This window comes from Carassius carassius, chromosome 41 (genome assembly GCF_963082965.1).
Source record: "Carassius carassius chromosome 41, fCarCar2.1, whole genome shotgun sequence".
Taxonomy (NCBI): Eukaryota; Metazoa; Chordata; class Actinopteri; order Cypriniformes; family Cyprinidae; genus Carassius; species Carassius carassius.
This window is the reverse complement of record NC_081795.1, coordinates 15,805,545-15,831,671: the sequence shown is the minus strand read 5'-3', so window position 1 is coordinate 15,831,671 and position 26,127 is coordinate 15,805,545. Positions and strand designations below refer to the sequence as shown.

The following is a 26,127-nucleotide window of genomic DNA, read 5'->3' as shown; positions in this document are numbered from 1 at the left end:
AACAGCAGAAGAACCCACCGGGTACCACTCATCTCCACTACAAATACGAATAAGAGGCTACAATTTGCACGAGCTCACCAAAATTGGACAGTTGAAGAATGGAAAAATGTTGCCTGGTCTGATGAGTCTCAATTTCTGTTGAGACATTCAGATGGTAGATAATGTAGATATTCCAGCAGGATAATGCACCATGTCACAAAGCTCGAATCATTTCAAATTGGTTTCTTGAACATGACAATGAGTTCACTGTACTAAAATGGCCCCCTCAGTCACCAGATCTCAACCCAATAGAGCATCTTTGGGATGTGGTGGAACGGGAGCTTCGTGCCCTGGATGGGCATCCCACAAATCTCCATCAACTGCAAGATGCTATCCTATCAATATGGGCCAACATTTCTAAAGAATGCTTTCAGCACCTTGTTGAATCAATGCCACGTAGAATTAAGGCAGTTCTGAAGGCGAAAGGGGGTCAAACACAGTATTAGTATGGTGTTCCTAATAATCCTTTAGGTGAGTGTGTATATAGACTACCATACAAAAGTTTGGAGTTGCTAAGATTTTTTTATGTTTTTGAAAGAAGTCTTACCAAAGCTTAAGTAAAAACAGTAATATTGTGAAATTTTATCATAATTTAAAATAGCTGTTTTTATTTAAATATATATACACTGTAGTAATGACTTAAATCAGTTTAATGCATACTTGCTGAATAAGAATTTTTTAACAGTAGTTCTTATAGAATTCATAGCTAGAAACAAACAGTTCCCATATATTTTAGTCACCGCTTATCCAATGTCAAGTGTTGGTCCCAAAGCAAAATCATGTGAGGAGCGCTGCTGTGGGGAACTGTCCCGTCCTCTGCTGACATACACCAGGAATAGTGAAGGCACACAGTAAGTGACTCTATACCAGCACTGGCTGGAACTGGATATATAACAGGAAAAATGTCCTTCATAATGGGAAGATTGATTCATCCTAAACTTAACACACAGATGATAGATGGGCCGTCTCAATGATTCTTTCCCCTCCCAGGAGGAATGAGCCACTCTTGGGACTAGATTAATTTAGACAAATAACAATGCAAGATCAAACACTCCATGTCTAAAAGCAACCAAAGGACACATATCACTTAAATTAGCAGTGAAAGGAGTCATCACACTGCGTCTACGCTAGCAGTTTGTCTCTTTATGCAAACATTTTTGATTCTGTAAGATATTTTAAGTAATATTTAAGTGCATATTCACACTAATAAGCATTTTTGTGTACTTAAACACATTTGGTATTTCATGAACTCAAAGTATTTTATATATTTCAATTTCAAAGCTATAAAGGTAAAGGTGAATAAATTAATTAATAAATTAGAATGTCGTGGAAAAGTTCATTTATTTCAGTAATTCAACTCAAATTGTGAAACTCGTGTATTAAATAAATTCAATGCACACAGACTGAAGTAGTTTAAGTCTTTGGTTCTTTTAATTGTGATGATTTTGGCTCACATTTAACAAAAGCCCAACAAATTAGAATACTTTATAAGAACAATAAAATAAAACCTTTTTAGTGAATTGTTGGCCTTCTGGAAAGTATGTTCATTTACTGTACATGTACTCAATACTTGGTAGGGGCTCCTTTTGCTGTAATTACTGCCTCAATTCGGCATGGCATGGAGGCGATCAGTTTGTGGCACTGCTGAGGTGGTCTGGAAGCCCAGGTTTCTTTGACAGTGGCCTTCAGTTCATCTGCATTGTTTGATCTCTTGTTTCTCATTTTCCTCTTGACAATAGCCCATAGATTCTCTCTGGGGTTCAGGTCTGGTAAGTTTGCTGGCCAGTCAAGCACACCAACATCATGGTCATTTAACCAACTTTTGGCAGTGTGGGCAGGTGCCAAATCCTGCTGGAAAATGAAATCAGCATCTTCAAAAAGCTGGTCAACAGAAGGAAGCATGAAGTGCTCCAAGATTTTTTGGTAAACAGGTGCAGTGACTTTGGTTTTCAAAAAACACAATGGACCAACACCAGCAGATGCACCCTAAATCATCACAGACTGTGGAAACTTAACACTGGACTTCAAGCAGCTTCTTTGGTAATGAATGTTTGTGGCTTACCCTCCTTGTGAAGGATTTTAATGATTGTCTTCTGGACAACTGTCAGATCAGCAGTGTTCCCCATGATTGTGTAGCCTAGTGAACCAAACTGAGAGACCATTTTGAAGGCTCAGGAAACCTTTTCAGTTGTTTTAAGTTGATTAGCTGATTGGCATGTCACCATATTCTAATTTGTTGTGAATTGGTGGGTTTTTGTTAAATGTGAGCCAAAATCATCACCATAAAAGAATCAAATGCTTAAACTACTTCAGTCTGTGTGCATTGAGTAAGGAGTAATTGACGAGGGGCCATTGAATTATTAGGAAAATAATGCACACCCGAGGTGGTGATGCCGTTACACTTCAGGTGTGCATTATTCAACTCAAATTTTTCACAATTACTGAAATAAATAAACTTTTCCACAACATTCTAATTTATTGAGATGCACCTGTATATACAAATATATAGGTATATTTCACAAATGTATCTCTATAATAACAGCAGGCAGTGTGGAAACCTGAAAAATAAGTTTATTGCCAGGCATTCAGAATGTGCTCATATAAAATATAATATTAAATAATATTACAATTATCTCTGAAGGATCACGTGGCACTGAAAACTGGAGTAATGACTGCTGAAAATTCAGCTTTGCATTACAGGAATAAATTATATGTTAAAATATATTCAAATACAAAAGTGAAATTTTAAATTGTAAACACATTTCATGATATTACTGTTTTTAATAAATACAGCATTAGAGAGCATAAGGGACATTCAATGATTCTTTCAAAAACATTCAAATGTTAACATTCTTAAAAACATTAAAATAAATAAATAAATCATAGGATATGCAATCATTTCAATGATTCTAATAAGCTACTTAAATCAGCAATAGTGTAATATTAAATCATTTCACAATGCAGATCCAGTTGCTGTTATGGTGGTGTTTGTGACTATTTAATGTTTTGGTAAAATATAACCAAAAGGTGCCTGTCAAGTTACTTTACGCAGACATTTATCACAGTTTATAAAAAGTCAGGGTTAATGTCTATTACATATCTCCCTAATCATTCAAAGAGTGAGCAATCTTGCCTCTGTAATATTGAGTTGTCAAAACAATGTTGTCCCTCCGACGGGGTCATAAGTACCTGTCTCAGCCAAGCGGGGCTAGCATGGGCTCTGCTTCATCTTCTCTGCATATCATCACACAGCACTCCATCACAGTCCTGAGACTAAACTAAACCCACAGAGATCCTCTCCGCTCAGCCAGAGCACGGCAAAGCCAAACACTGCTATCACCCAGATCAAATCAGCTGAATACCATTCCAGAAAACCACAATAAACACACAAATGTCACTAATGTAACATTATCCAGACAATGCACCACTGTTCAGACCCTCAACCATGCCTTTCATTCCTGTTATTCAGAAAAACAAGCATCATGCCAATAAAAAGGCTTTTTTAATATTAAAAATGTAAAACCTTTTGAAGTTTGAGTCCTGCACAGCCACCAGCAAATTATCCTCCAAGGCGTCTTACCTGCCAGAATATGCTGTCAATTGTGTTTCCAAGGAAACCTTCCCGTGTTTCAGAGGACAGGAGCTTCGGTCCGAGTATCGTCATGAACTCATCAAAGTCCACCTGTCCATCACCTGAAAAACAAATTAAAGTCAGAATCCCACTCGCAGATCCCAAAAGCTATATTTAAAATTGAGGGCATCACAATTTTTTTTACAAAATGAGATAAATGTGTCCTTTTTATTATTGCTTGGACAAAATGCTGCACGTTTCTTTGTGGAAAACTTGTCACTTTGGAAAAAAAAAACATCTGCTAAATAACAAAATTTTAATATGTAAATAACATAACTAAATAGTAATTTTAAAACAATCCCCAAATTAAATAAATAATTAACACAAATAAAATAAATCTCTTCATATAAACAAAATAAGGCTTTGTCTGTGGTCTTTCCATTTAAAATTTGAGGCAACCACTGCATCTTAATCATGACCCAAACAAAGATGCTGCATACATGCAACATGACAGTTTTTAAACTAAATAAGATTGTATAATTTCGAAATTTTGACCAAAAACAGAATGGTTTGACTTCAGTTTTGTGAAACTACTGTATACATTCAAATTATCTGCATGAATCTGCATGAGCTGAATGAGATGCAGATTCACTCTCTGCCAGCAGGTGGCACTTAAAGCGTTTCCTTGGTTTCTGCTGTAAACAAAGCAGCACCGCACTTATGAACTTTAATATGGATTATACAGAGGCAAGATGAAAATAAAAAATACCATCTAAGCTTTTCTAAAGACCGTAAGTTCCCCCCTCAAACATACATTAATATAAACTCCTACCTCCTACCCCTAACTGAATCGGGATTTGTTTTGTATATCAACCAATTTGAATCATCACGTTTGAATCGATTTTCAATTGGCTCACAGTTAATCGTTACATCCCTTTTGGCCAAACTACTGTACAATTATTACCTTAATCAAGCATGAAGACAATAGGAAAACAAAGCCAAAAGAGATATTTTTGGCAATCTAGAAATCCCAGCCAGGACATGTATGTGAAAAAGAGTACATATGATCATCTTATCATTGATTTAACAAGCATCAGTATTCATTATTTACAAAAATGAATGTCAAACACCTCTACTACCGATCTTACACTGTTCATTGAAACCTGATCTCACAGCAATTCGCAATGTATCATTTTTGTAAATCTAGACTCAAAACTCATCTGTTTAGCTGTGCATTTATTGAATGAGCACTGTGCGATGTCCGAACCGATTGCACTGTATTTTACGTATTCACTGCATTTTATGTAAAATCATTTTCTATTTTTAACTGTTTTAAATTCATTTTAAATAAGTCAATTTTTTAATCATTTCCAAAGTTTCAAAATTGCTTGTTTTTTGTTTTGTTTTTTTTTTTCTTCATGATTATTTTATTTTCTTTTATGTAAAGCACTTTGAATTACCATTGTGAACGAAATGTGCTATATAAATAAACTTGCCTTGCCTTGCCTAGATGGCTAATTCGAATGACCTCATAAAAATCAAGGTGGTAAATTTGTAGGAATTCGTCCAAAATACCACCCTTAAACCTACCCCTCACAGAAATCATCCAAAATCGTATGAGTAAGGTCATATGACTTAGCCACCTCATAAATTATGTACGAATTGGTGATGAGATAGTGTTGGCCGAACAAGAAGACTCAATCATTGGTCTGAAATTAACATGTCATTAACAGAGCCACACTGGGATATGATGAAGTAATTTAACACTGAAACACACTCACTTCACCTTTAAGAGAGTAACGATAACACATCAGCTGTTCTGAGCAATCAGTATAGTTTTTTTGCTTTCAAAAAGTGCCTGAATGAGTGTGTTCTGTACTTGGAAAACTACGTATTGGCTTCCTCAGACAGTGTAGCACTCCTGAAGATGGGACAAACTTCATCTGAACTCTGAACATTGATGTGAATCATGAAGCACTGCTACACATCGGATTACATCTGCTGGCCACATTCATCTGTTGTTTGGCAGTTCGGCTCACTGCAGGTGACTATGGCCAGAGATCATGGCTCTGCAATGTACAGATGTGCTGAAAGTGATGAAGGCCAATTGGAGTAATTTAAATTTTTGGTTTTAATTATTTAATTTTAAATGACAGTCCATCACACTATCTAATAAACTTCATAAGCAGCCGTTTGAATAGTAAAGAAGGCCAAAACCTTCCCTTTCAAATATGAAGGATTGTTTGTTCTTAAAAAAGATTTAATAATTTAATTACATTCAAGTTGTTCCATACCAGTATGAGTCTGTTTGAGCACAAAAGAAGATATTTGTATAATACCTCCTCAAAACCTTAAAATGTGATGAAAATTTTATAACAATTAATGTGGGGCCCCTAATCTAAAGTGAACAGCCTGAAATCAAAGGTAATGTCCTGTTACTGTTTTATGACCATATGCTAATGAAGCAGGAAAATATTACTGCTTTATTAATTCATTTCCACTTAAACTCCTCATACAGAAAAAGAGAGTCTTCTCTACAGATTCTCTGCAAAATATGTCAGGCCCGAAAGCCAGTAGATTAGTTCTGCTGGCTTAGAAGAGATGAAACTGAATAAAAACTTAGTCAAATAGTGACAACCAGCATTGTCTGCAAACGACAGACTTTCATATAGTAGCTGAATCATTATGAATTTGAGTTACAATCAGATCACATCACATACAAATAAATGCTCCTGTCCAACTCAAAAAAATTAAAATAAATGAAATGTGTTTTTAATGTATTTCTAATTATAGTGAAGTGAAGTGAAGTGACATTCAGCCAAGTATGGTGACCCATACTCAGAATTTGTGCTCTGCATTTAACCCATCCGAAGTGCACACACACACAGAGCAGTGAACACACACACACACACACTGTGAGCACACACCCGGAGCAGTGGGCAGCCATTTATGCTGCGGCGCCCGGGGAGCAGTTGGGGGTTCGGTGCCTTGCTCAAGGGCACCTAAGTTGTGTTATTGAAGGTGGTGAGAGAACTGTACACGCACTCCCCCCACCCACAATTCCTGCCAGCCTGAGACTCGAACCCACAACCCTTCGATTGGGAGTCCGATTCTCTAACCACCAGGCCACAACTTCCCCTATATATTATAATTACTTTTAAAATATAAATAATAATACAACTGAAAACATTCGGGATTGATAAAGTTCTTCATAAAGAAATTAATACATTTATTCAGTAAGGACGCTTAAATTGATCAAAACTGACAGTAAAGACATTTACAATGTTACACATGTTCCTATTTAAAAACAAATGCTGTTCTTTTTAACTTTCTATTCATCAAGGAAATGCTTAAATGATATCATGGTTTCCACAAAATCATGAAGCAGTGCAACTGTTAATACTGATAACAATAAGAAATGTTTCTTGAGCATTAAAGCATGTTAGAACATGCTAAATATTATCCTTGAGATACAAGGTTGGAGGATAGAAAATATCATTATTGCTGTATAAAACCAATAGACATCAATGACAATTCCCACCAATGACAGGAATGCAAATGTGTGTGTTGGTGAGTCGAGGAACTCACCATCCATGTCCAATCTCTGCATGATGATTGCCAGCTCCACTTCACTGGGCATGTACCCTAGTGAGCGCATGGCCATGCCAAGCTCCTGCTTGGAGATGAACCCATTGCCATCCCGATCCAGGACCCTGAATGCCTCCCGGATCTCTGCCAAGACAAACAAGTGTGCGACTCAACACCGTCCCATCAGAAGACGTCTCACTGGTCATCCTCCACCGATCAATGATTTGGCACCTTCTCTGCTTGGCATTACACCAGTGCAACACACACTGCTGCACTGTCTTTTCTCAAAATGCTTGTCAGATTCTTCATTTACTGTTAATTTTACTACTAATTTAACAGTACTAAGTATCTGAATTTTAACCAGCCACAAAAACACAACTTAAGGCCTGGCTTTTTCTTTTGATACCTGCTCTACAGGGGAGGACTCTGAAATGCATATATATCTCAAACAGTGGAGACGAGGAGTTGGCTCCATCATATGCATATTTTATAAATGGTTCTTCTGTGAGGAGAAAACTTGCGGCAGCAAAGGATTGGTGTTTTAAAATAGAGCGTGAGTGTCACATCTCTGAAGAGCACAACGGTTGTGCTGCATGCTCGAGCACACAGCAGTACATTGGGTAATTTTGCCTGTGTATAAAGCCAGTTGAAGTCAAGCAACCTGGGAATTAACACACAGGAAACATAAGCTTTGACAACATGCTGTACTATTCTTATCCATCTAAATCAAGACTTAAAGGGATAGTTTACCTTCAGTTGCTGGTCCCACTTGACTTGCATAATGTTTTTTTGGGGGGTCAACGGGGAGCAGCAACTGAAGGTGAACTATCCCTTTAAGATGACACATTATCACAACATTATGCTGTTGTCAGGGTCAAATATTCAATGAGACATTTTAAAGAGAAACAGCAATTTTAAAAACAATATATGATAATATTATATAATAATATTATATCAACAGTTTTGCACATTTACACTGACAGTTATGTTTCAGAGCCAAAGAACATCTGTCTTAGGGAAAGGAGGCTGATAATCGTTATTCCACAAGACACACACATGCAAGAAGATGTTCGGAGTGCTGCAAAGTGTTTGCACAGTAAAGCATTAGATTTGTTTTTGTACGTAGAGGCACACTCATGAATATATGCATAAGGAGCCTGTCGCAGATGTAAAGCCTGTTTGAAAACAACCTTCAGAAACATTTTGTCCTCTCAATTCTGGCTATTCGTCTGACAAATGCTGTTCAGTTTAGAGACAAAAATGGCAGATGATGAAATAATCAGTTTTCAGATCTAATACCTGAAGACGCGATGAGATTAAATGGCGGTATTTAACATTAATGTCTTTCTTCAAATGTGCTCTTCACATGGCCAGTGACTTTTACAACTGTACAGATATCTTCTGAAAGTAGATTGGCCTATTTTGAACATTTACATTCGAGGCAAATTATTATTCAGCCTTTTTTTAAGCAAATCGTTCCTCTTAAAGGGACAGTTCACCCAAAAATAAAAATTTCCTATTAATTTACCCCCGTCATCCATAATGTCAAGCAAACAGTCTGGAATGATGTCCAGTTCACAAGCGAATCATTCTTTTGAATAAGGTCACTATAGCGGACTGAACGGTCTGAAACAGTTCACAGCTCGAGCAGCGCAGATCTGTAAGTTACTCAATCAAACGGCAAACTCATTCATCTCTCTAGTTACTCCAGCAATTCACTGAACTGAGGAAACAGCTCTGACTCAGACCCAAGATGGATGAGACGCTGATTTGCACAGGCATGAACTGAGCACTTGAATGAAGGTGGAAAAAGCTATTTGTTTTATAGTTTATCATTGCTTATGTTAAAAGGTGAGCTGATGAAAACAAGTTTATTCACTATGTATATGCTTTAGGCATGTAAAACATCCAAGTTTCACATCATTATTGGGTGTTTTAGTAATATAATTGCTTATAGATTACGCCATTGCGTGATTATGTAAACAAACTGGTGAATCGGTTATGAAAAACTGGTGAATCGTTTATTTGAATCAGTTCATTGAAACAAACTGTCCCAAATAACAAGTTCACCGAAAAGAATCAGGCTTCCTGGGGCGATAGATTACAGGTAATCAGTTTCTTGCACAGACCGATTATTTTGTTTTGTAAAACTTTAATATATCATCAGGAGTAAGGTATTCATTTGTGTTGCCTGATATTATTTATTTTTTTACTTTGAAAGTGACAGTAGCCGTAAACTTGCATTTTATAAATCGTCAAGGATTCCAGAGTCCCCCTGTTTCTCTTACGCAAGAGTATCTCTGTGATTGCGTAGTATTTGCTGACCCCTTCTGATACGATCAATACAACATCAGCAGGACTCCAGTAGCTGTATTTCACAGTTTGGACTTTTTCAGAGCAAAACCAACAAAGTCAATGACCTGTAGCAGCTCTGTATATCTGCAGATGCTCTTTGGTGTTAATATGTCACTTAAACATTCATTTTCAGGCCTCAAGGGTTCGGTGCATTTCTCTTCATCCTTTCTGCTGACAAAGGCAGTGTTAATTGATTAGCACTTTGCCTCACACGCCCCGATTCATGATGAAGAGTGTTGCGGGGACATGCACAGCTTTTATCGTTTTTTTTTTTTTTTTTTTAATTTTTATACATTTTTTGATTTATGATTTAATGCCTGATTTACATGCGAAAACCAAAAACACTTCAGGGTAATGCTTAGTAATAGCCTTCATTAAAAAGTTATTAGTACAAAAAATATATAATTCTTAAGGGATTGGTAATTCATTCTCACTCAGAAATGAATATACATGAGTACATAAATCAAAACTAGCTGACACAATGTATTATCCCTTAAACACGTTTATAATAATATAATGTAATATTTGTGCTGGTTTTTTTTTTTTTTTTTTTTGCATTTACTTTTGCTTAATGTTCTTCAAAAATGTTAGTCTCTCACCTTCACGCTGATTTCTTTAAATAAAAATTGTTTAGCTAAATTAATGTTGTTTTGGGTGTGCAGAAATATTTGGTTTATATCAGTAATAGGATCAATATATTTGCCATTATTTATCCATTTGACCTACAGTACAGTAGAACTGTATCTAATTTAACTAACAAACTCTAATAGCTTCATTTAAGAATATATGCTTTTTTATTAATGACTAATATAATATAATATAATATAATATAATATAATATAATATAATATAATATAATATAATATAATATAATATAATATAATATAATATAATATAATATATTTTTGCTGCTGCTGCTGTTTTATTTTGGATTTTAACAACAGTACCTCTTTTTATAAAATAATACATGAATACATAACACCAAATGTAATTTAAAAGTAGTACACAAAGACACAATGAAATTCATTCATTTCTGAATGAACTATTCCTGTGATGTAAATAATTATGAAGTGAATAACCTTCATAACATTCACTGAATAACCAATTGAAATATTAAGTCACCCTTATAAGAAAAAAGTGGTTCAAGGTTTGACTTTCAATAAGTATACAGTCAAGTATTTGTGTTTTTGTCTGTAAGGTCTTGGCTCACCGTCTAGTTCCTCCACTGAGATGTTGGCGAGCTGTTCGCTGTTGCTGTGTTCAGAGAGTGAGCGACTCAAAAAGTTCCCCTTGTACAGCAATCCTGCCGTCACATGGTGGAACGGCATCTTCTCCCTGAGAGAGAGAGAGAGAGAGACAGCAGAAGAACAAGCTCAACCAACCAGACCAAAAGACACGACAATGGTTTACGCAAATCAAACATTGCTGCAAATCTACATTATACTATGATAGAGCACGCTTAAGTTGATTATATGCAAATGACCATTACTGTCTCCACGGAGGGCTCATCCAGCATCACTTTGCTCAGCAGATATCACTGTACTTCCAATGTTCTGCTGCATTATTTAATGAAAATCTTGTTGTAAAAGAATACGGAGGCTGTTTCAGTGCATATGAGGTTTAAAACTAATGTAATAAGTATTAAAGCTGAAAGTGTTCACTGGCTCTCTGAATTACCCTTGTGTTAGTGAACATATGGGTGGTCTATGAGAGCAGTTATTGTTGACAGGTGTTTATTATAGTGCCATTAAAATCCTGCAGACAACTGCAGTTTTCACCTTTAACAACTGCATTTTCTCATATATGAGACAGTGGCCTACTAATATGGGTTTTATAATTGCTGATACCAATAACGAGAAACTAGGGTGAATGATGGACAATATAATGCAGATATATACATAATAAATGTTTCAAACACTGTTGTTCAAAAGTTTGGGGATGGTAATATTTTTGTTAAGTGTGTATATGTCTCTTATGGTCACCATTGTCATACAGTAAAAACAGTAATGCTGTGAAATATTATTACGTATGTAACAATAAAATGTCATTTTTTTCCCTGTGATTAAAAGCAGAATTTTCAGCAGCATTACTCCGGTCTTCAGCGTCATATGATCCATCAGAAATCATTCTAATATGCAATATCTAATATTTGGTGATCAGAATACACTTACTTTTATCAATGCTAAATATGCTGCTTAATATTTTGGTGGAATCTGTGAAAAGAACATTTGTTTGAAATAGAAAAATATTTTGTAACATTGTAAATGTCTTTATTGTCATATTTGTTCAAAGAATGTGTCCTCGCTTACAGTAATTAAAATAAGAGAATAAAAGCCTTGATCCTTAAAAAAAGGAATCTTACTGATCCCAAATCTTCGAATGGTAGCATATAGCCAATAAGATGTGTGTGTGTGTGTGTGTTTTATGTGTTCATTATGAACTGAAAACTGGTATCACTTTTTTTTTTAGTGTCCTTGTTAAATGTTACATCTACTTACTATAGTAATAACAGTGAATTATGCATAATTACAAGCAACTAAACCTAAACCAAACACCAAACATATAAAAAGTACATATTGTTAATAAATATTATTCAGTATTGCATAATTGCACTGTAACAAGGACACCATTAAATAAAGTGCAACCAAAATATCTGAATAAAAAAGTAACAGTAATTTTACCAAACAAGTGTATGCAGAGTTCAAGAAGTCAACATAACAATAACTACAATTTAAGCTTGAGTTGCTCCTTATATGAAAATCTCTCATTTCTCAGGCGTCATGGTTAGCATGAGCAGAAATTCTTTATTAATTGTTCAGCACAGTTAAAGCTATGGGAATCATTTTAATACACTGGTGTCAGATAGAGATGTGCGATGGAGTTTCTCTTTGTAATTGGGCTCTGTGTTGATTAGCATGAAGTTAGAGCCTTTCGAAAACATGAGCTTTGAAAAAACGGGCTTGAGTGTCAAAAGTCCACTCAAAATGCACAGCACTCCATCCAGCAGGCTCATCATTTCACAGATCAAGATGGATTCTGTGCATACAAAGTACTCCCACAACCAAACCCACTGTAGGCTTCACTGTAGTTTCTGGCTCATGGCCCATATGACAGCCGCCAACCATGCCCTAGCTGTTATTAAAATATATACAAAAATAAATATAAATCAAGCTTTCAACAATGTCAAATTGTTTAGCCTTAGACTTAAAGTGAAACTTCACAGTACATGTTGATATGGGTTTTTCTATATCTAATGCTGATAAGAAATGATATCTAGAAAGCAGGGTCAGTATGTGGACTCTCCTTTATAACTAATAGGATTGTGGGTGGATGTTTTCCTGTTTCATCATGACAATATGTTTACTGTGTATTCTTTGATTAGCAGACATCACAGTAGCTGGGTTGCCCATGGATCTGGATCTGACACACATCGTATTTTCTCACAACTTTTTCTCACAACCACGATGTGGTCGTAAAGATGTTCTGTGCCTAAATAAATGCAATTCTACTTATTTACTTCCTTCAGTAGAGCTAAACGCAGCCCTTGCTTCAGAGTGGGTCCTGTTCAGGAACCTAAAGCTCTCATGGAGAGAGTCACCCAGCACCACACCATCAGCAGAGAGCGAGAGAAAAGCCACTTGAAGCAGCAGTCAGCATGAAGGGGCAGGAGGTTCCAGATCACAGACTACGCTTTGGGACATGAGCCCACAATCAGTATGTGCTGGGCTACAGCCAGGTACCAAATCAGAGTAAAACACATACAGCTTGAGTGTGTAGTAGCAGTCTGCTGAAGGACATATCCCATGATGGACGGCACAGCCTTGTAAAATATGGATGCTGCCTTGGGACAAAAGTGGGAAACTGGGGGTTTGCTTTAATGGGGCAGTTGATTGGGATGTGCAAAGTCTTTAATGGCCTGAGAGTAGCTTAAAATATCTCTAGTTCAAGTCCAGAATCTCTCTATCAAATGTAGAGATGTAATTGCCTTAGATTTGAAGCATCTAACACTTGGGCTACAGCATATTGAGTCAGTAATCAATATTAATAATATTGAAAAAATTCTTTAAACAGTAGAAAGTTCAAAAGAGCAACATTTATTTTAAATAAACATAAAATATAAAACTATTTCCTGTCCTTGCTGAATAAAACTATTCATTTCTTACAAAAATAAATAAATAAATGAATAAATCTTACTGACACTTTAAACTGTATCATATAATAAAGCTAGATGTTTTCTATCAAAATATTTTCTTCAGTTGAGTTCTCGTTAATCTACCGTGAAGTTTAATGTCTGAAATGATTAATAAAAATAAAAGATTATAATTAGCCTTTGGTGGAATGTTTCATGCCAATGAATTAATGTCTGCAATTGTTTTCGATGTGAAAGCTCATTAATAACAAATATTTCGCTTTTCTTTCTCCATCTTTACAGGGTTCTGTCTGAAGGACTATAAAGTCTATAATATGTCAAAACTTTGCACAAGTAGAGCTGAACTAGCCAAGGAAATCATTGGCCCTGAAAGGGAAAAAGCACAGATGAACTGTTTATGTTGGCAATGTTAATTAAGGTAATTATCACAGTGCCTCAGGTTCATTAGCATTCAAATCAACTTCTTGGTTTCTAATGGTCCCACTTTGTTGATGATTGATGCATACTTTGCTGTTTTAAAATAGATCAAGAAATAACTCGTAAATCATGCTACACATGCAATTAATTTTGTTAACTGGAATACACATTAAATAGTGTAGAATCTTAGTAAGCAAAATTAACTTTGCTGCCCAAAACGGTTTCCTCTTGACTACATATGACATTCTACATTGGCATGTAAAAACAAAAACATCACAAGTTTGTCTGCAAAAACGTGTCTGCATGTTTTTATTATATAATAAAACTCAGAATCCCTGGGGCAAATCCTGACAGTCTGAGTGTGTCCAGTGGGAAAGTGTGACTAATTTATCTGCCATCTCACTATTATGCTTTTCACATGATAAACTGCCAAGTGTCATAACAACTGCATAAAGTCAAAGGGACTGCAATTGCACATTTTATACATTACATTTAGATATATTTAGACACCTAGATTTTCATTTATATATCTAATTCATATTTTATTATAATTTACTGTTCAAAAGGTTGGGGGTCAGTAAAATAAAAAGAGGACAAATTCTCACTCTTATTTAGCAACACTGTAAAATTATTATTATTATTATTTTTGTAGTTGTAAATAATCCAAAGATTACTTCAGTATGTTTTACAAAAATACTATTTCAGTCTTTCTTTAAAAAGTAATGTGCAATTCAATGTATTAATTGCCATGACTTAGTAATTGTGAAATTTACTAGGTATTTCTGAGAAGGACACATTAAACTGATTAAAAGTGACAGTCGAAACATTTATAATGTTACAAAAGATTTCTTTCCAAATAAAATGCTATTTTGAACTTTCCATTCATCAAAATAATTAAATAATGTATCCCAGCTCCACAAAAATATTGAGCAACTGTTTTAAACATAGATAATAAGAAATGTTGAGCAGTAAATCAGCACATTAGCAGGATTTCAGCTTTGAAACACAAGAATAAATGATATTTTCAAATATTTTCAAATAGAAAACAGTGATATTAAATTGTAATAATATTTGATAATATTACTGTATTTTTGATCAAATAAATGTAGCCTTGGAGAGCATAAGGATATATATATATATATATATATATATATATATATATATATATATATATATACACACACATACAGTTCAGACCAAAAGTTTGGACACATTCTGACACACACATTGGACACATCTTCTCATTTAAAGAGTTTTCTTTATTTTCATGACTATGAAAATTGTAGATTCACACTGAAGGCATCAAAACTATGAATTAACACATGTGGAATTATATACATAACAAAAAAGTGTGAAACAACTGAAAATATGTCATATTCTAGGTTCTTCAAAGTAGCCACCTTTTGCTTTGATTACTGCTTTGCACACTCTTGGCATTCTCTTGATGAGCTTCAAGAGGTAGTCACCTGAAATGGTCTTCCAACAGTCTTGAAGGAGTTCCCCGAGAGATGCTTAGCACTTGTTGGCCATTTTGCCTTCAGTCTGCGGTCCAGCTCACCCCTAAACCATCTCGATTGGGTTCAGGTCTGGTGACTGTGGAGGCCAGGTCATCTGGCGCAGCACCCCATCACTCTCCTTCTTGGTCAAATAGCCCTTGATGCCTTCAGTGTGACTCTACAATTTTCATAGTCATGAAAATAAAGAAAACTCTTTAAATGAGAAGGTGTGTCCAAACTTTTGGTCTGTACTGTATATATATATATATATATATATATATATATATATATATATATATATATATATATATATACAACCCGAATTCCGGAAAAGTTTATTAAATTTTAAAACGTTTTTTAAATTTTAATAAAATGAAAACTAAAGGAATTTCAAATCACATGAGCCAATATTTTATTCACAATAGAACATAGATAACGTAGCAAATGTTTAAACTGAGAAATTTTACACTTTTATCCACTTAATTAGCTCATTTAAAATTTAATGCCTGCTACAGGTCTCAAAAAAGTTGGCACGGGGGCAACAAATGGCTAAAAAAGCAAGCAGTTTTGAAAAGATTCAGCTGGGAGAACATCTAGTGATTAATTAAGTTAATTGATATCAGGTCTGTAACATGATTAGCTATAAAAGCTTTGTCTTAGAGAAGCAGAGTCTCTCAGAAGTAAAGATGGGCAGAGGCTCTCCAATCTGTGAAAGACTGCGTAAAAAAATTGTGGAAAACTTTAAAAACAATGTTCCTCAACGTCAAATTGCAAAGGCTTTGCAAATCTCATCATCTACAGTGCATAACATCATCAAAAGATTCAGAGAGACTGGAGAAATCTCTGTGCGTAAGGGACAAGGCCGGAGACCTTTATTGGATGCCCGTGGTCTTCAGGCTCTCAGACGACACTGCATCACTCATCGGCATGATTGTGTCAATGACATTACTAAATGGGCCCAGGAATACTTTCAGAAACCACTGTCGGTAAACACAATCCGCCGTGCCATCAGCAGATGCCAACTAAAGCTCTATCATATAAAAAGGAAGCCATATGTGAACATGGTCCAGAAGCGCCGTCGTGTCCTGTGGGCCAAGGCTCATTTAAAATGGACTATTTCAAAGTGGAATAGTGTTTTATGGTCAGACGAGTCCAAATTTGACATTCTTGTTGGAAATCACGGACGCCGTGTCCTCCGGGCTAAAGAGGAGGGAGACCTTCCAGCATGTTATCAGCGTTCAGTTCAAAAGCCAGCATCTCTGATGGTATGGGGGTGCATAAGCGCATACGGTATGGGCAGCTTGCATGTTTTGGAAGGCTCTGTGAATGCTGAAAGGTATATAAAGGTTTTAGAGCAACATATGCTTCCCTCCAAACAACGTCTATTTCAGGGAAGGCCTTGTTTATTTCAGCAGGACAATGCAAAACCACATACTGCAGCTATAACAACAGCATGGCTTCGTAGAAGAGTCCGGGTGCTAACCTGGCCTGCCTGCAGTCCAGATCTTTCACCTATAGAGAACATTTGGCGCATCATTAAACGAAAGATACGTCAAAGACGACCACGAACTCTTCAGCAGCTGGAAATCTATATAAGGCAAGAATGGGACCAAATTCCAAAAGCAAAACTCCAGCAACTCATAGCCTCAATGCCCAGACGTCTTCAAACTGTTTTGAAAAGAAAAGGAGATGCTACACCATGGTAAACATGCCCCGTCCCAACTATTTTGAGACCTGTAGCAGAAATCAAAATTGAAATGAGCTCATTTTGTGCATAAAATTGTAAACTTTCTCAGTTTAAACATTTGCTATGTTATCTATGTTCTATTGTGAATAAAATATTGGCTCATGTGATTTGAAAATCTTTTAGTTTTCATTTTATTAAAATTTAAAAAACGTCCCAACTTTTCCGGAATTCGGGTTGTATATATATATATATATATATATATATATATATATATATATATATATATATATATATATATATATATATTTAAGAAATCAATGTAAAAGTAATGTTGCAGTTCATTTAAATAGTCCTGTGCTGACATGAAGAATGACTGAATAAAAGAAATATTCAATGTAGTCGCTAATTTAATACAAGGTCATAAAACTTGCATTTATAATGATTATACAGAATTAGATCGGAGCTTTATAGTTAAAGTAACAGTTTTAGTAATAGTTTTATGTGAAGTACAGCATGTCACATTATAGGACACTGCTTGACATGTAATGATAATTATCCATTGCAAACAGAGTGTTCTGTTCAGGAGGGATAATGGAGTGTCTGGAGGCAGATTTAAATAATGTGTTCAACTGAGGGCAAAACTTTCCAATCCAACAGTGCCACAACACATTCTAAGATTCCCAGAAAATGATGAATTGCAATTAAATATGTCAAAAATACAAGCGTCAAGTGCATTTCTTAAATACCATAATTGACAAAAAAATATAGATTAATTACATTTAAAAAAAACTGCACTCATATCACCATGTTCACAAGAGTCTAAAACATGAAATGAACAAGAAAAAGTCTGCATCCTTTAATCAAATCACAGGGCGCAGTGCTTCACAAAGTCACTGGAAACAAGTCCAGTGTCAAAATGTCATTCCACATTATGTCAAAATAATCTAAACCTCTTACAAAGGCAACCTACGGTTCGAAGGACAGACCCGAGCATAAATACCTTTTATTAAGTTATTAAAATCAATACAAAGAAAAATCAAGCCAGTGGTCACACACACATACTGTACCAAAACAGAAGAATCAATGCAGGACATTTATCCACTCTCATTAAAGCAAAGACATGTTTAACATTAAAATCAGAGCACATACCAAAAAACAGCAGTTTAAAACATATCTCCTACATGCCAGCGTGTTAAAGCAGCAAGCTCCCGGGACAACAGCAGTATCCCTGTTGCTTACCCGTACGATTCATACCCTACAGGATACTCAAGCACAACAGGCTCTGTCTCAGGACTGCTCGGGACGCACAGACCCTCTCCTTCACACCCCTCTGCCCTGGGGTCCGGATCCAGATCCAGATCTGTGACCTCCATCTGACAGCACACTCCGGACTCGGAGCACAACGGCAGGCTGTCCCACAGAGCCACAGCCTGACTACGTCCCAGTGCAGATCCTCTCCCCGAGCAGCATAGAGTGTCCTGAACCCCGTGGTTAAAATTTCATCAGCCTGGAGCAGGTAGTCACTCATTCATGCGTTCATTCATCCCTTCAGCCTGTCAGTATCTCCCTCATGTCACACTCATCGGTGGGCTCAAAATAACAGTGGCTTGGTGACATAAGTAGTCCTGCCTCTGCAGCTCCGTTGTGAGCACACACACACACACACACACACACACACACACACACTCTGCTGACCAGCCCCCCAGACTGGACCGCACTACTAGTCCTGCTCTCTCACACTGCACACGCTCCTCCAGGTTCTCTAGTCATTCGCATGTCCATCACTCTTTTCCCTGAAGGGGGTGTCGGCTGGGCACCACCTGACTTGTCAAATGAGACTAAGGTGAATCATTTGCCCGGAAAATGCCATCTGCGTGGCAGCAATGAATTATGCATAATGCTGATTGTGTTTTGCACAGCTTTTGTGAATATGGGGTTGGGGGATTTTTTTTTTTTACCAGCGACAATAAAAAAATAAAATACATTTTAAATACATTTTAAAATAAATAAAAAGACATCATTAAAAGCAAAGAGCTATAGCAAGTTATTAGTATTATCCACATCATCATAGACATCCAAAAAACATGGCAGTAATAATAATAATAATAATTTTAAAATAAAATTACTTCCTGAAAAGTAAACAGCAAATTATTATTATTACTATTAAATAATAGTAATAATAATAATAAAAATATTAATAATCATAGGCTACTATTAAATATATTAATAATAATAATAATAATAATAATAACTAATTCAAATTAAAAAGCCATTCTAACGTTATGTAGTTCATTATTAATAATAATATCATCACCATGTTTTATAATGTTTTAATAATTTAAACAATGGATGTTTAAAACAAGTAAACAGATTAAGTCACAATTCATGCACGCAGTAGCCTATAAAGCCATTAAAACAACAGGTGCAAAAGTGTAGCAATGCAGGCTGCAGTTTATGAAATCATGCTGCCCATCAAAGCCTTCATGTCACACACTCAAACACAAGCTCTTACCTTTAGTGATGAAGGTGGGCGATCTCTGAAAGTGATCCCTCAGATGATCCGAGTCGACGCCGCTACAGGATCCAGATTACCCCGCTGCCGAAATCTGGATCACAGATTGTCGCCGAATTGTGAGGAAATTCTCCAGATCTCATTCGCGATTATACACACTATTATTTTTAGCCATCTTGTGCGAATAGCAGTGGACAGTGGTTCTTCTCCCGATTGTTATCCGAAAAAAAAAAAAAAAACCTTCCGACTTCCAGCCGAGAGCAATAAAACAGTTGGACTTTTCCACCAACTCCAATCAGCTCTAATGAGCCCCCGGATTCTTGAGGACTTCCATGATCTTAAGCGAATTGCAGCTCATAATTCCCGACCTTATTGATTCACATCGCAGAATCCTGCTCATAGATGTTCGACTGCCACACACACACACACACACACGAGCCTCATAAAACAATCAATAAACATCGCTGTCAAATCAGCAGTAGCCTACAGACATTGTTCTCCACGAGCTGCTGGTGGGCATTAACGGTCACAAAACAAGAAATGGCAGGTTCCTATGAGAAAGAAGCAGATAAATTCCTCCCAGAGCATGAATTAACCATTGAACACACAGACTGAGCGCTCGAGTGATCAGTCAGCTGCTCCATCCTACAGCTCGACTGTCATTCATCCGCAGGTCAGCAGGATCAGGTGAAGGCTTTAGGGAATATCACATCATGCCACCTGACTGCTATTTTTACATACAATGAAAATACTTCTACAATGACTTTCAATCAGACAGCAGAGCCCTAAATCTATCTATCTTTTTTACCATTCATTTTCCCATCAGTCCGCCCATCCATCCATTAACCCATCTATCCATCCATTAAATCCCTCCCCCATCGATCCATCCCTCCATCCATCCATCCATCCATCCATCCCTCCATCCATCCAAGGCCGTCGCAAGGGGGGTGCAAGGCCCTGTGTGAAGTTGACCTGCGTTATTTTCTCAGGCTCAAGCATATTTTACTTGAATGGGGAAGAAAAGGAACTATTCACTGCCACTAAAGTAAAATTACTGATTCTACACATACACTGCAAAAAAAAAAAAAAATTAATTCAGTCCTCTCCAACTCAGATTTTTCTATTGACTGATCAAAACTAATTTTTTCAATTGGGCAAATTGAATTAGTGCGAATTTAATTTTCTAAATTCAATTAGACCAATTGAAAAATTTAGATGTAACCAGTCTTTAGAAAATTTTGAGTTGGAGAGGCTTGTTTTTTTTACAGTGTAGGAGCCTGATAAAAATGCTCATTTTAGAAGAAAATTTCAAACAGCACTTAGAGGCTTTTGCATATGAACGCTTCATATGAAGTAGTAATCAATTTACAAGATTTTAATATATTATTTTATTTTAAAATGTGCACATTCACTCTTATTCGTAGCCTATGTCTAATAGTCGAAAACCAAACGTCTCGTCACGTGCATTTATGATTTACATGAATCGTGATTGCATATTTTCAATTCAAAACAGCGAAATTTCATAAAAAGTTGAGTAGCTTGCATCACTAGATAGTCTATTACTGGCGGTCAGTGAACATTTCTGTCATAGAACAGTTTTCTAATACAGTAATACTTATTTTTCCACTAACTCTGGTTAGTAAGACCCGCCTTCTTTGATTTGATTGGCCATCTCGATCATTTTGACATTGACGAGCACTGTTGGACCACTGATGCAGACCAGCCTATAAGTTTAACTTTTAAAACTTTTTGTCATCCAAACAACAAACAGCTTTACTCATTCTTATACACAGACTCTTATACAGTCTATTTGTCAGGATCCTGCCCTGACAGTCTTGTCTGTCCTATCTTTGTTAAATGTGTCTCTGTCCATTTTGTGCCTGAGCACATGGTTGTGTCTTTGTTTATGTTGGCCGTATGCTCCCCTTGTCCTGCCTCCTTGTTTCTAATCACCACGCCCCCTTGTTTAGTCCTTTGTTTGTCTAATTGTTCACCTGATCCTTGTGTGCTCTGCTCCCTTTATATTGTGCTCATTTCCCTCTGGTCTTTGCTGGTTCGTTTTGTGTGTACAGTCTCTAGCTTGGATATTTAGTCTTGTTAGAACTCTTTAATCAGCATTTTGCCTCTTATTTGGTTCCCTCTTATTTTCTAGTTTTCATTTGTTCCCATGTGTAGTCTAGTTCTAGTCTTTGTAGTTTAGTGTTTTTGTTCTTTAACCTTTTGGGGTTTTTCCCACCTTTTTATTTTCTTTCTAGTTTTCAGCAATAAGGTTGCTGTTTTCTTTATTTATTTTGGTTTGTAGTTCTAGTTATTTATTCCTAGCTTTTCCAATTATTATCCTTTTGTTTTCAATTAATTCCAGTTATTTCTAGTATTTTATTTTTTTCCCTTTTAGTGTTCTTTTCTCCCTAGGCAGTGGTTTGCAAGTTTACTTTCGTCTCATTCTTGTCTCTCCTGTTGTTTTTTTGTCTTTGTGTCTGTGTTGGTTCCTGCCCTGCTTCCTGAGTCCTCCCTGGTCGCTGGTTCTTCTGACCTGACAGACATTGTGGCGCTACAAGGGGTTCCTTCAACTGGGTCAAGCCCTTCCTACTTGAGTTGCTACCAAGTCTCCTTTTGCCACCGAGTCTGGAGCCTCCTCCTTCTGACCAGCCTGTTCTCCTGTCGTGTGCCCTGCCCTATTGTGGACCGTCTTACTGCATCATCTGTGTTTCACGCTTGTTAATAAACTGTTCCCCCTGTTAATTCTGCATCTGGGTCCTCCCTTGCCAAACCCTGACACTATTAGCTATGATTATTTTAGTCTTCCAAAGGACAAAATGGGTGGAAAAAATTGTAATAAGACATAAACAACATAAAATGCAGGCCAGTAGCGAGGCCTTCTAGAAGCCCTGTGCGGATAGTTGATAATTAGACAATGACAAGTGAAAGACACTTTTATTGTATCAAAATGAAGAGAAAGGATGTCATAATGCTGATTGTTGAACAACAACACACAGTCTGTTTCTGCACCGGTTTATTTTGAATGGTCACTAAATATATTTAAACATTTAAGGTCTACCTGATCTTTATCCTAAAATGACAAAACTGGAGTAGTGAAATATCTAATATTTATATGAATTGAACGGAGCAAACAAAAATGAAAGTCACTAATTTTATGGCAAACGGTGAGAAATCAAAGACTTTTTCCATGCTATATGAATAAAATGTATTATTATTTGTATTTTTTTTTCAGTTTCTGTAGCTAAAGCAATCTCTCTTTTTCAAAGAGTAGTTAACTGTGTCTGGACAGAACTGTTGAGTGTGTGTGTGTAAGAGGAAAGCCAGCACACACCTCAACCCTAGAAACTTAAGTGCTGATAAGAAAAAAGAAGAGGAAATAACACCACCACCACAAACACACAAGAAAACATTTCACTAAGCAGCAAAGCAATCAGCACATTATGAACCTTCACAGCCTTGTGAAAATTGACAAAGGAGCGAGCCTACTCATTCATCAAAGCACACCAAGATCATGTTTACCACTGAGAATCAAAGAGCGGGCTTCATGATTCTGAGTCACAGACATGATATGAACGGTCAGTCTGTGATGCTTTATAATGGTCATGACTGAAAAACACTCAACCATAAACCATAAAATCTGACTACATTTAGTAAGTAAAGCATCTACAAGTAAAGATGAAATCACATTTTGCTTAAAAGCAAGTTGTTGATCGGACAGAGGCAGATCTGAATGATAGTTTGCAGTCTATTATAAGGAAAGGATGGAGTTTTGGCATACATAACCAGAGAGAAATTTGTGATTTATTGACACTTTGGTTAAAAATTACAGTAAAAAAATAGATAAAGGTAAGGTAATTAACGTAACCAAAAAAATAATAATAGTGATGATCCCTCCCCTCTTCTTTTAACGATGCACTAATATCTATGATTCCTAAGAAAGATAGGGACGCCACCGAACCCTCAAATTATCGTCCAATAAGTTTGATCAATGTAGACTGTAAGATCCTTAGTAAAATTATTGCATTACGGTTAGAGAAGGTGTTATCCAATATTATAAACCCTGATCAAGTTGGATTTATGGTGAATAGGTCATCAACAGATAACATGAGAAGATTACTTCATCTAATCTGGCTAAATAGAGAAAAACCGACCCAATTGTTGCCCTCTCACTTGACGCAGAGAAAGCGTTTGATCGGTTTCACTGGGAATTTCTATTCACAACGTTAAATTTTGGGTTTGGGCCCTGTTTCATCAAGTGGGTTCAAACATTATATAAGACACCCAAGGCATGCGTGATTACTAATGGTAAAGTTTACCCGTCTTTTGACCTCACCAGGGGGACACGACAGGGGTGCCCACTGTCGCCATTATTGTTTAATATCACACTGGAACCACTGGCCATTGCCATTAGGGCTAATACAAACATTCCAGGCGCTCAGGGAGGCAATAAAGAGCACAAATTGTTTTTATATGCCGATGACATTCTGGCCTTGGTGAAAGATCCAGATAAGTCCTTACCCCACTTAATGGAGACCGTTCAATCATATTCTAAAGTATCTGGAAATAAAATTAACTGGAGAACAGTCGGAAGCCACACCTATATCCGGAATATGTAATGCAAGTATGGTAACTAAATTTGGCTTTAGCTGGATCCCAAGAGGGATAAAATATTTGGGTATCAAGATAAGCAGGGAGTTAGAAGAGATTCCTATGCTTAATTTGGCACCACTGCTACAAAACATAAGAAATAATTTAGACAAATGGTGGAAAATTCAGTTAACTTTATGGGGAAAGGTGAATATAATTAAGATGGCAGTCTCGTCTCAGCTTAACTATGTGCTTATGATGCTACCAATTACAGTACCACAGTTGATCTTTAATCAATATGAAATAATGGTTAAACGTTTCCTATGGAATGGGGAAAGGCCCAGGATAAAGCTTAATAAATTATGTGCTTCTCGGGATAAGGGAGGGTTAGGATTACCAGATCCTAACAGATCGCATAGATTTGAAATCTATTACATTTTCCACTTGGCAGGTGTCGCTGTTGGACAGTGTTTTCTCTACTTCCTGTTGGCCTTCTGTAGCAAATCGTAGCTCCGTGTAGCTGTTATTTTATTTTTTCTCTAGAATCTTTATCTTACTATCACTCTCTGTTTTTTTTAAAAGTGGTAAAATATAACTTAATTCACACCATACTTCTGATATTATCGATCAATCTTATCAGATTAACTTCGATCGTTCACTTTTATTTTATTTCCGTGAGTGCAGTACACCTGCAAAGCGTTAGCACTCGTTAGCTTGTCATTAGCGTCTTCATTCGAACCTATCGCTGTATTCTTTTCTCCTCTCGCTCCAGTTTTTCACAAGTTCATCAAACAACCGCAGTATAGAAGTTTCATCAAGCACGGTGAGTAATGGCTTCTCCTATCATTGTTTCTTGCACCTCTTGCCACATGTATAGTTTATCTATCTCTGTCGCTGATAAGGGATTCACATGTGATAAATGCAGGGAAATAGTTAGGCTGACAGAGAAGATTTCAGAATTAGAGACACGCATCCAAACTTTAATTGAGGACAGTAAGAATGTTAGGGCTCTAGATACGGCTTTGGATGCGTCTAGCTCAGGGTTTCCTGTACATTGTTCGGTTCCGGAAACAGAGCCCTTGCAGCAGGGCAACTGGGTGACGGTGAGGCAGCATAGTCGTGGGTCAAAACACCGCACTTCTGTTCCGATCAAAACATTAAACAGATTCTCCCCACTCAGTGATGCACCCACTGAGAAACCTGATGAAAGTGCTCTAGTTATTGGTGATTCTATTGTACGGAACGTGAATATAGAGACACCAGCCACCATAGTCAAATGTTTACCGGGAGCCAGAGCGCCTGACATCTTGGCAAATTTAAAAGTGCTGGCTAATGCTAAACGTAAATACAGTAAGATTGTTATTCATGCCGGCGCTAATGATGTTCGACTTCACCAGTCGGAGATCACTAAAAATAACATTAAAGAGGTGTGTGAACTTGCAAGCACGATGTCAGACACTGTAATATGCTCTGGTCCCCTCCCTGCTTACCGTGGTGATGAGATGCATAGCAGATTGTCATCACTCAATGGCTGGATGTCTAAGTGGTGCTCACAGAATAACATAGGTTTCATAGACAATTGGACGAGCTTTTGGGGCAGACCTGACCTGCTTAAAAGAGATGGTCTCCATCCCTCCTGGGGTGGCGCCACTCTTCTCTCTAGAAATTTGGCAAATAGTCTTAGTGTTTATACTTGACTAACTGGGGCCCAGGTCAGGAAGCAGA

The 26,127-nt window shown here is 36.7% G+C and overlaps 1 protein-coding gene across 4 annotated transcripts in view; it reads right to left on the bottom strand.

The window, feature by feature from the left end:
• LOC132122858 (calcium-binding protein 8-like) overlaps nt 1–20,529 on the bottom strand; it is a 47,842-nt gene extending 27,313 nt beyond the window's left edge. For 3 of the 4 annotated variants that reach the window (XR_009426441.1, XR_009426442.1, XM_059533344.1), the window contains exons 1-4: nt 18,543–19,062; nt 10,764–10,888; nt 7,199–7,342; nt 3,620–3,732 (exon numbers count right to left, since the gene is read on the bottom strand). Coding sequence is in view for 2 of the 4 variants with exons in the window: in XM_059533344.1 (XP_059389327.1) it covers nt 3,620–3,732; nt 7,199–7,342; nt 10,764–10,888; nt 18,543–18,676 (516 nt within the window). In the remaining 2 variants the exon portion in view is untranslated. Of the gene's footprint in view, nt 1–3,619; nt 3,733–7,198; nt 7,343–10,763; nt 10,889–18,542; nt 19,063–19,815 lie in introns of those variants that run through there. The other variant, XM_059533345.1, reaches the window with a different exon arrangement.
• Nucleotides 20,530–26,127: the final 5,598 nt, after the last annotated feature.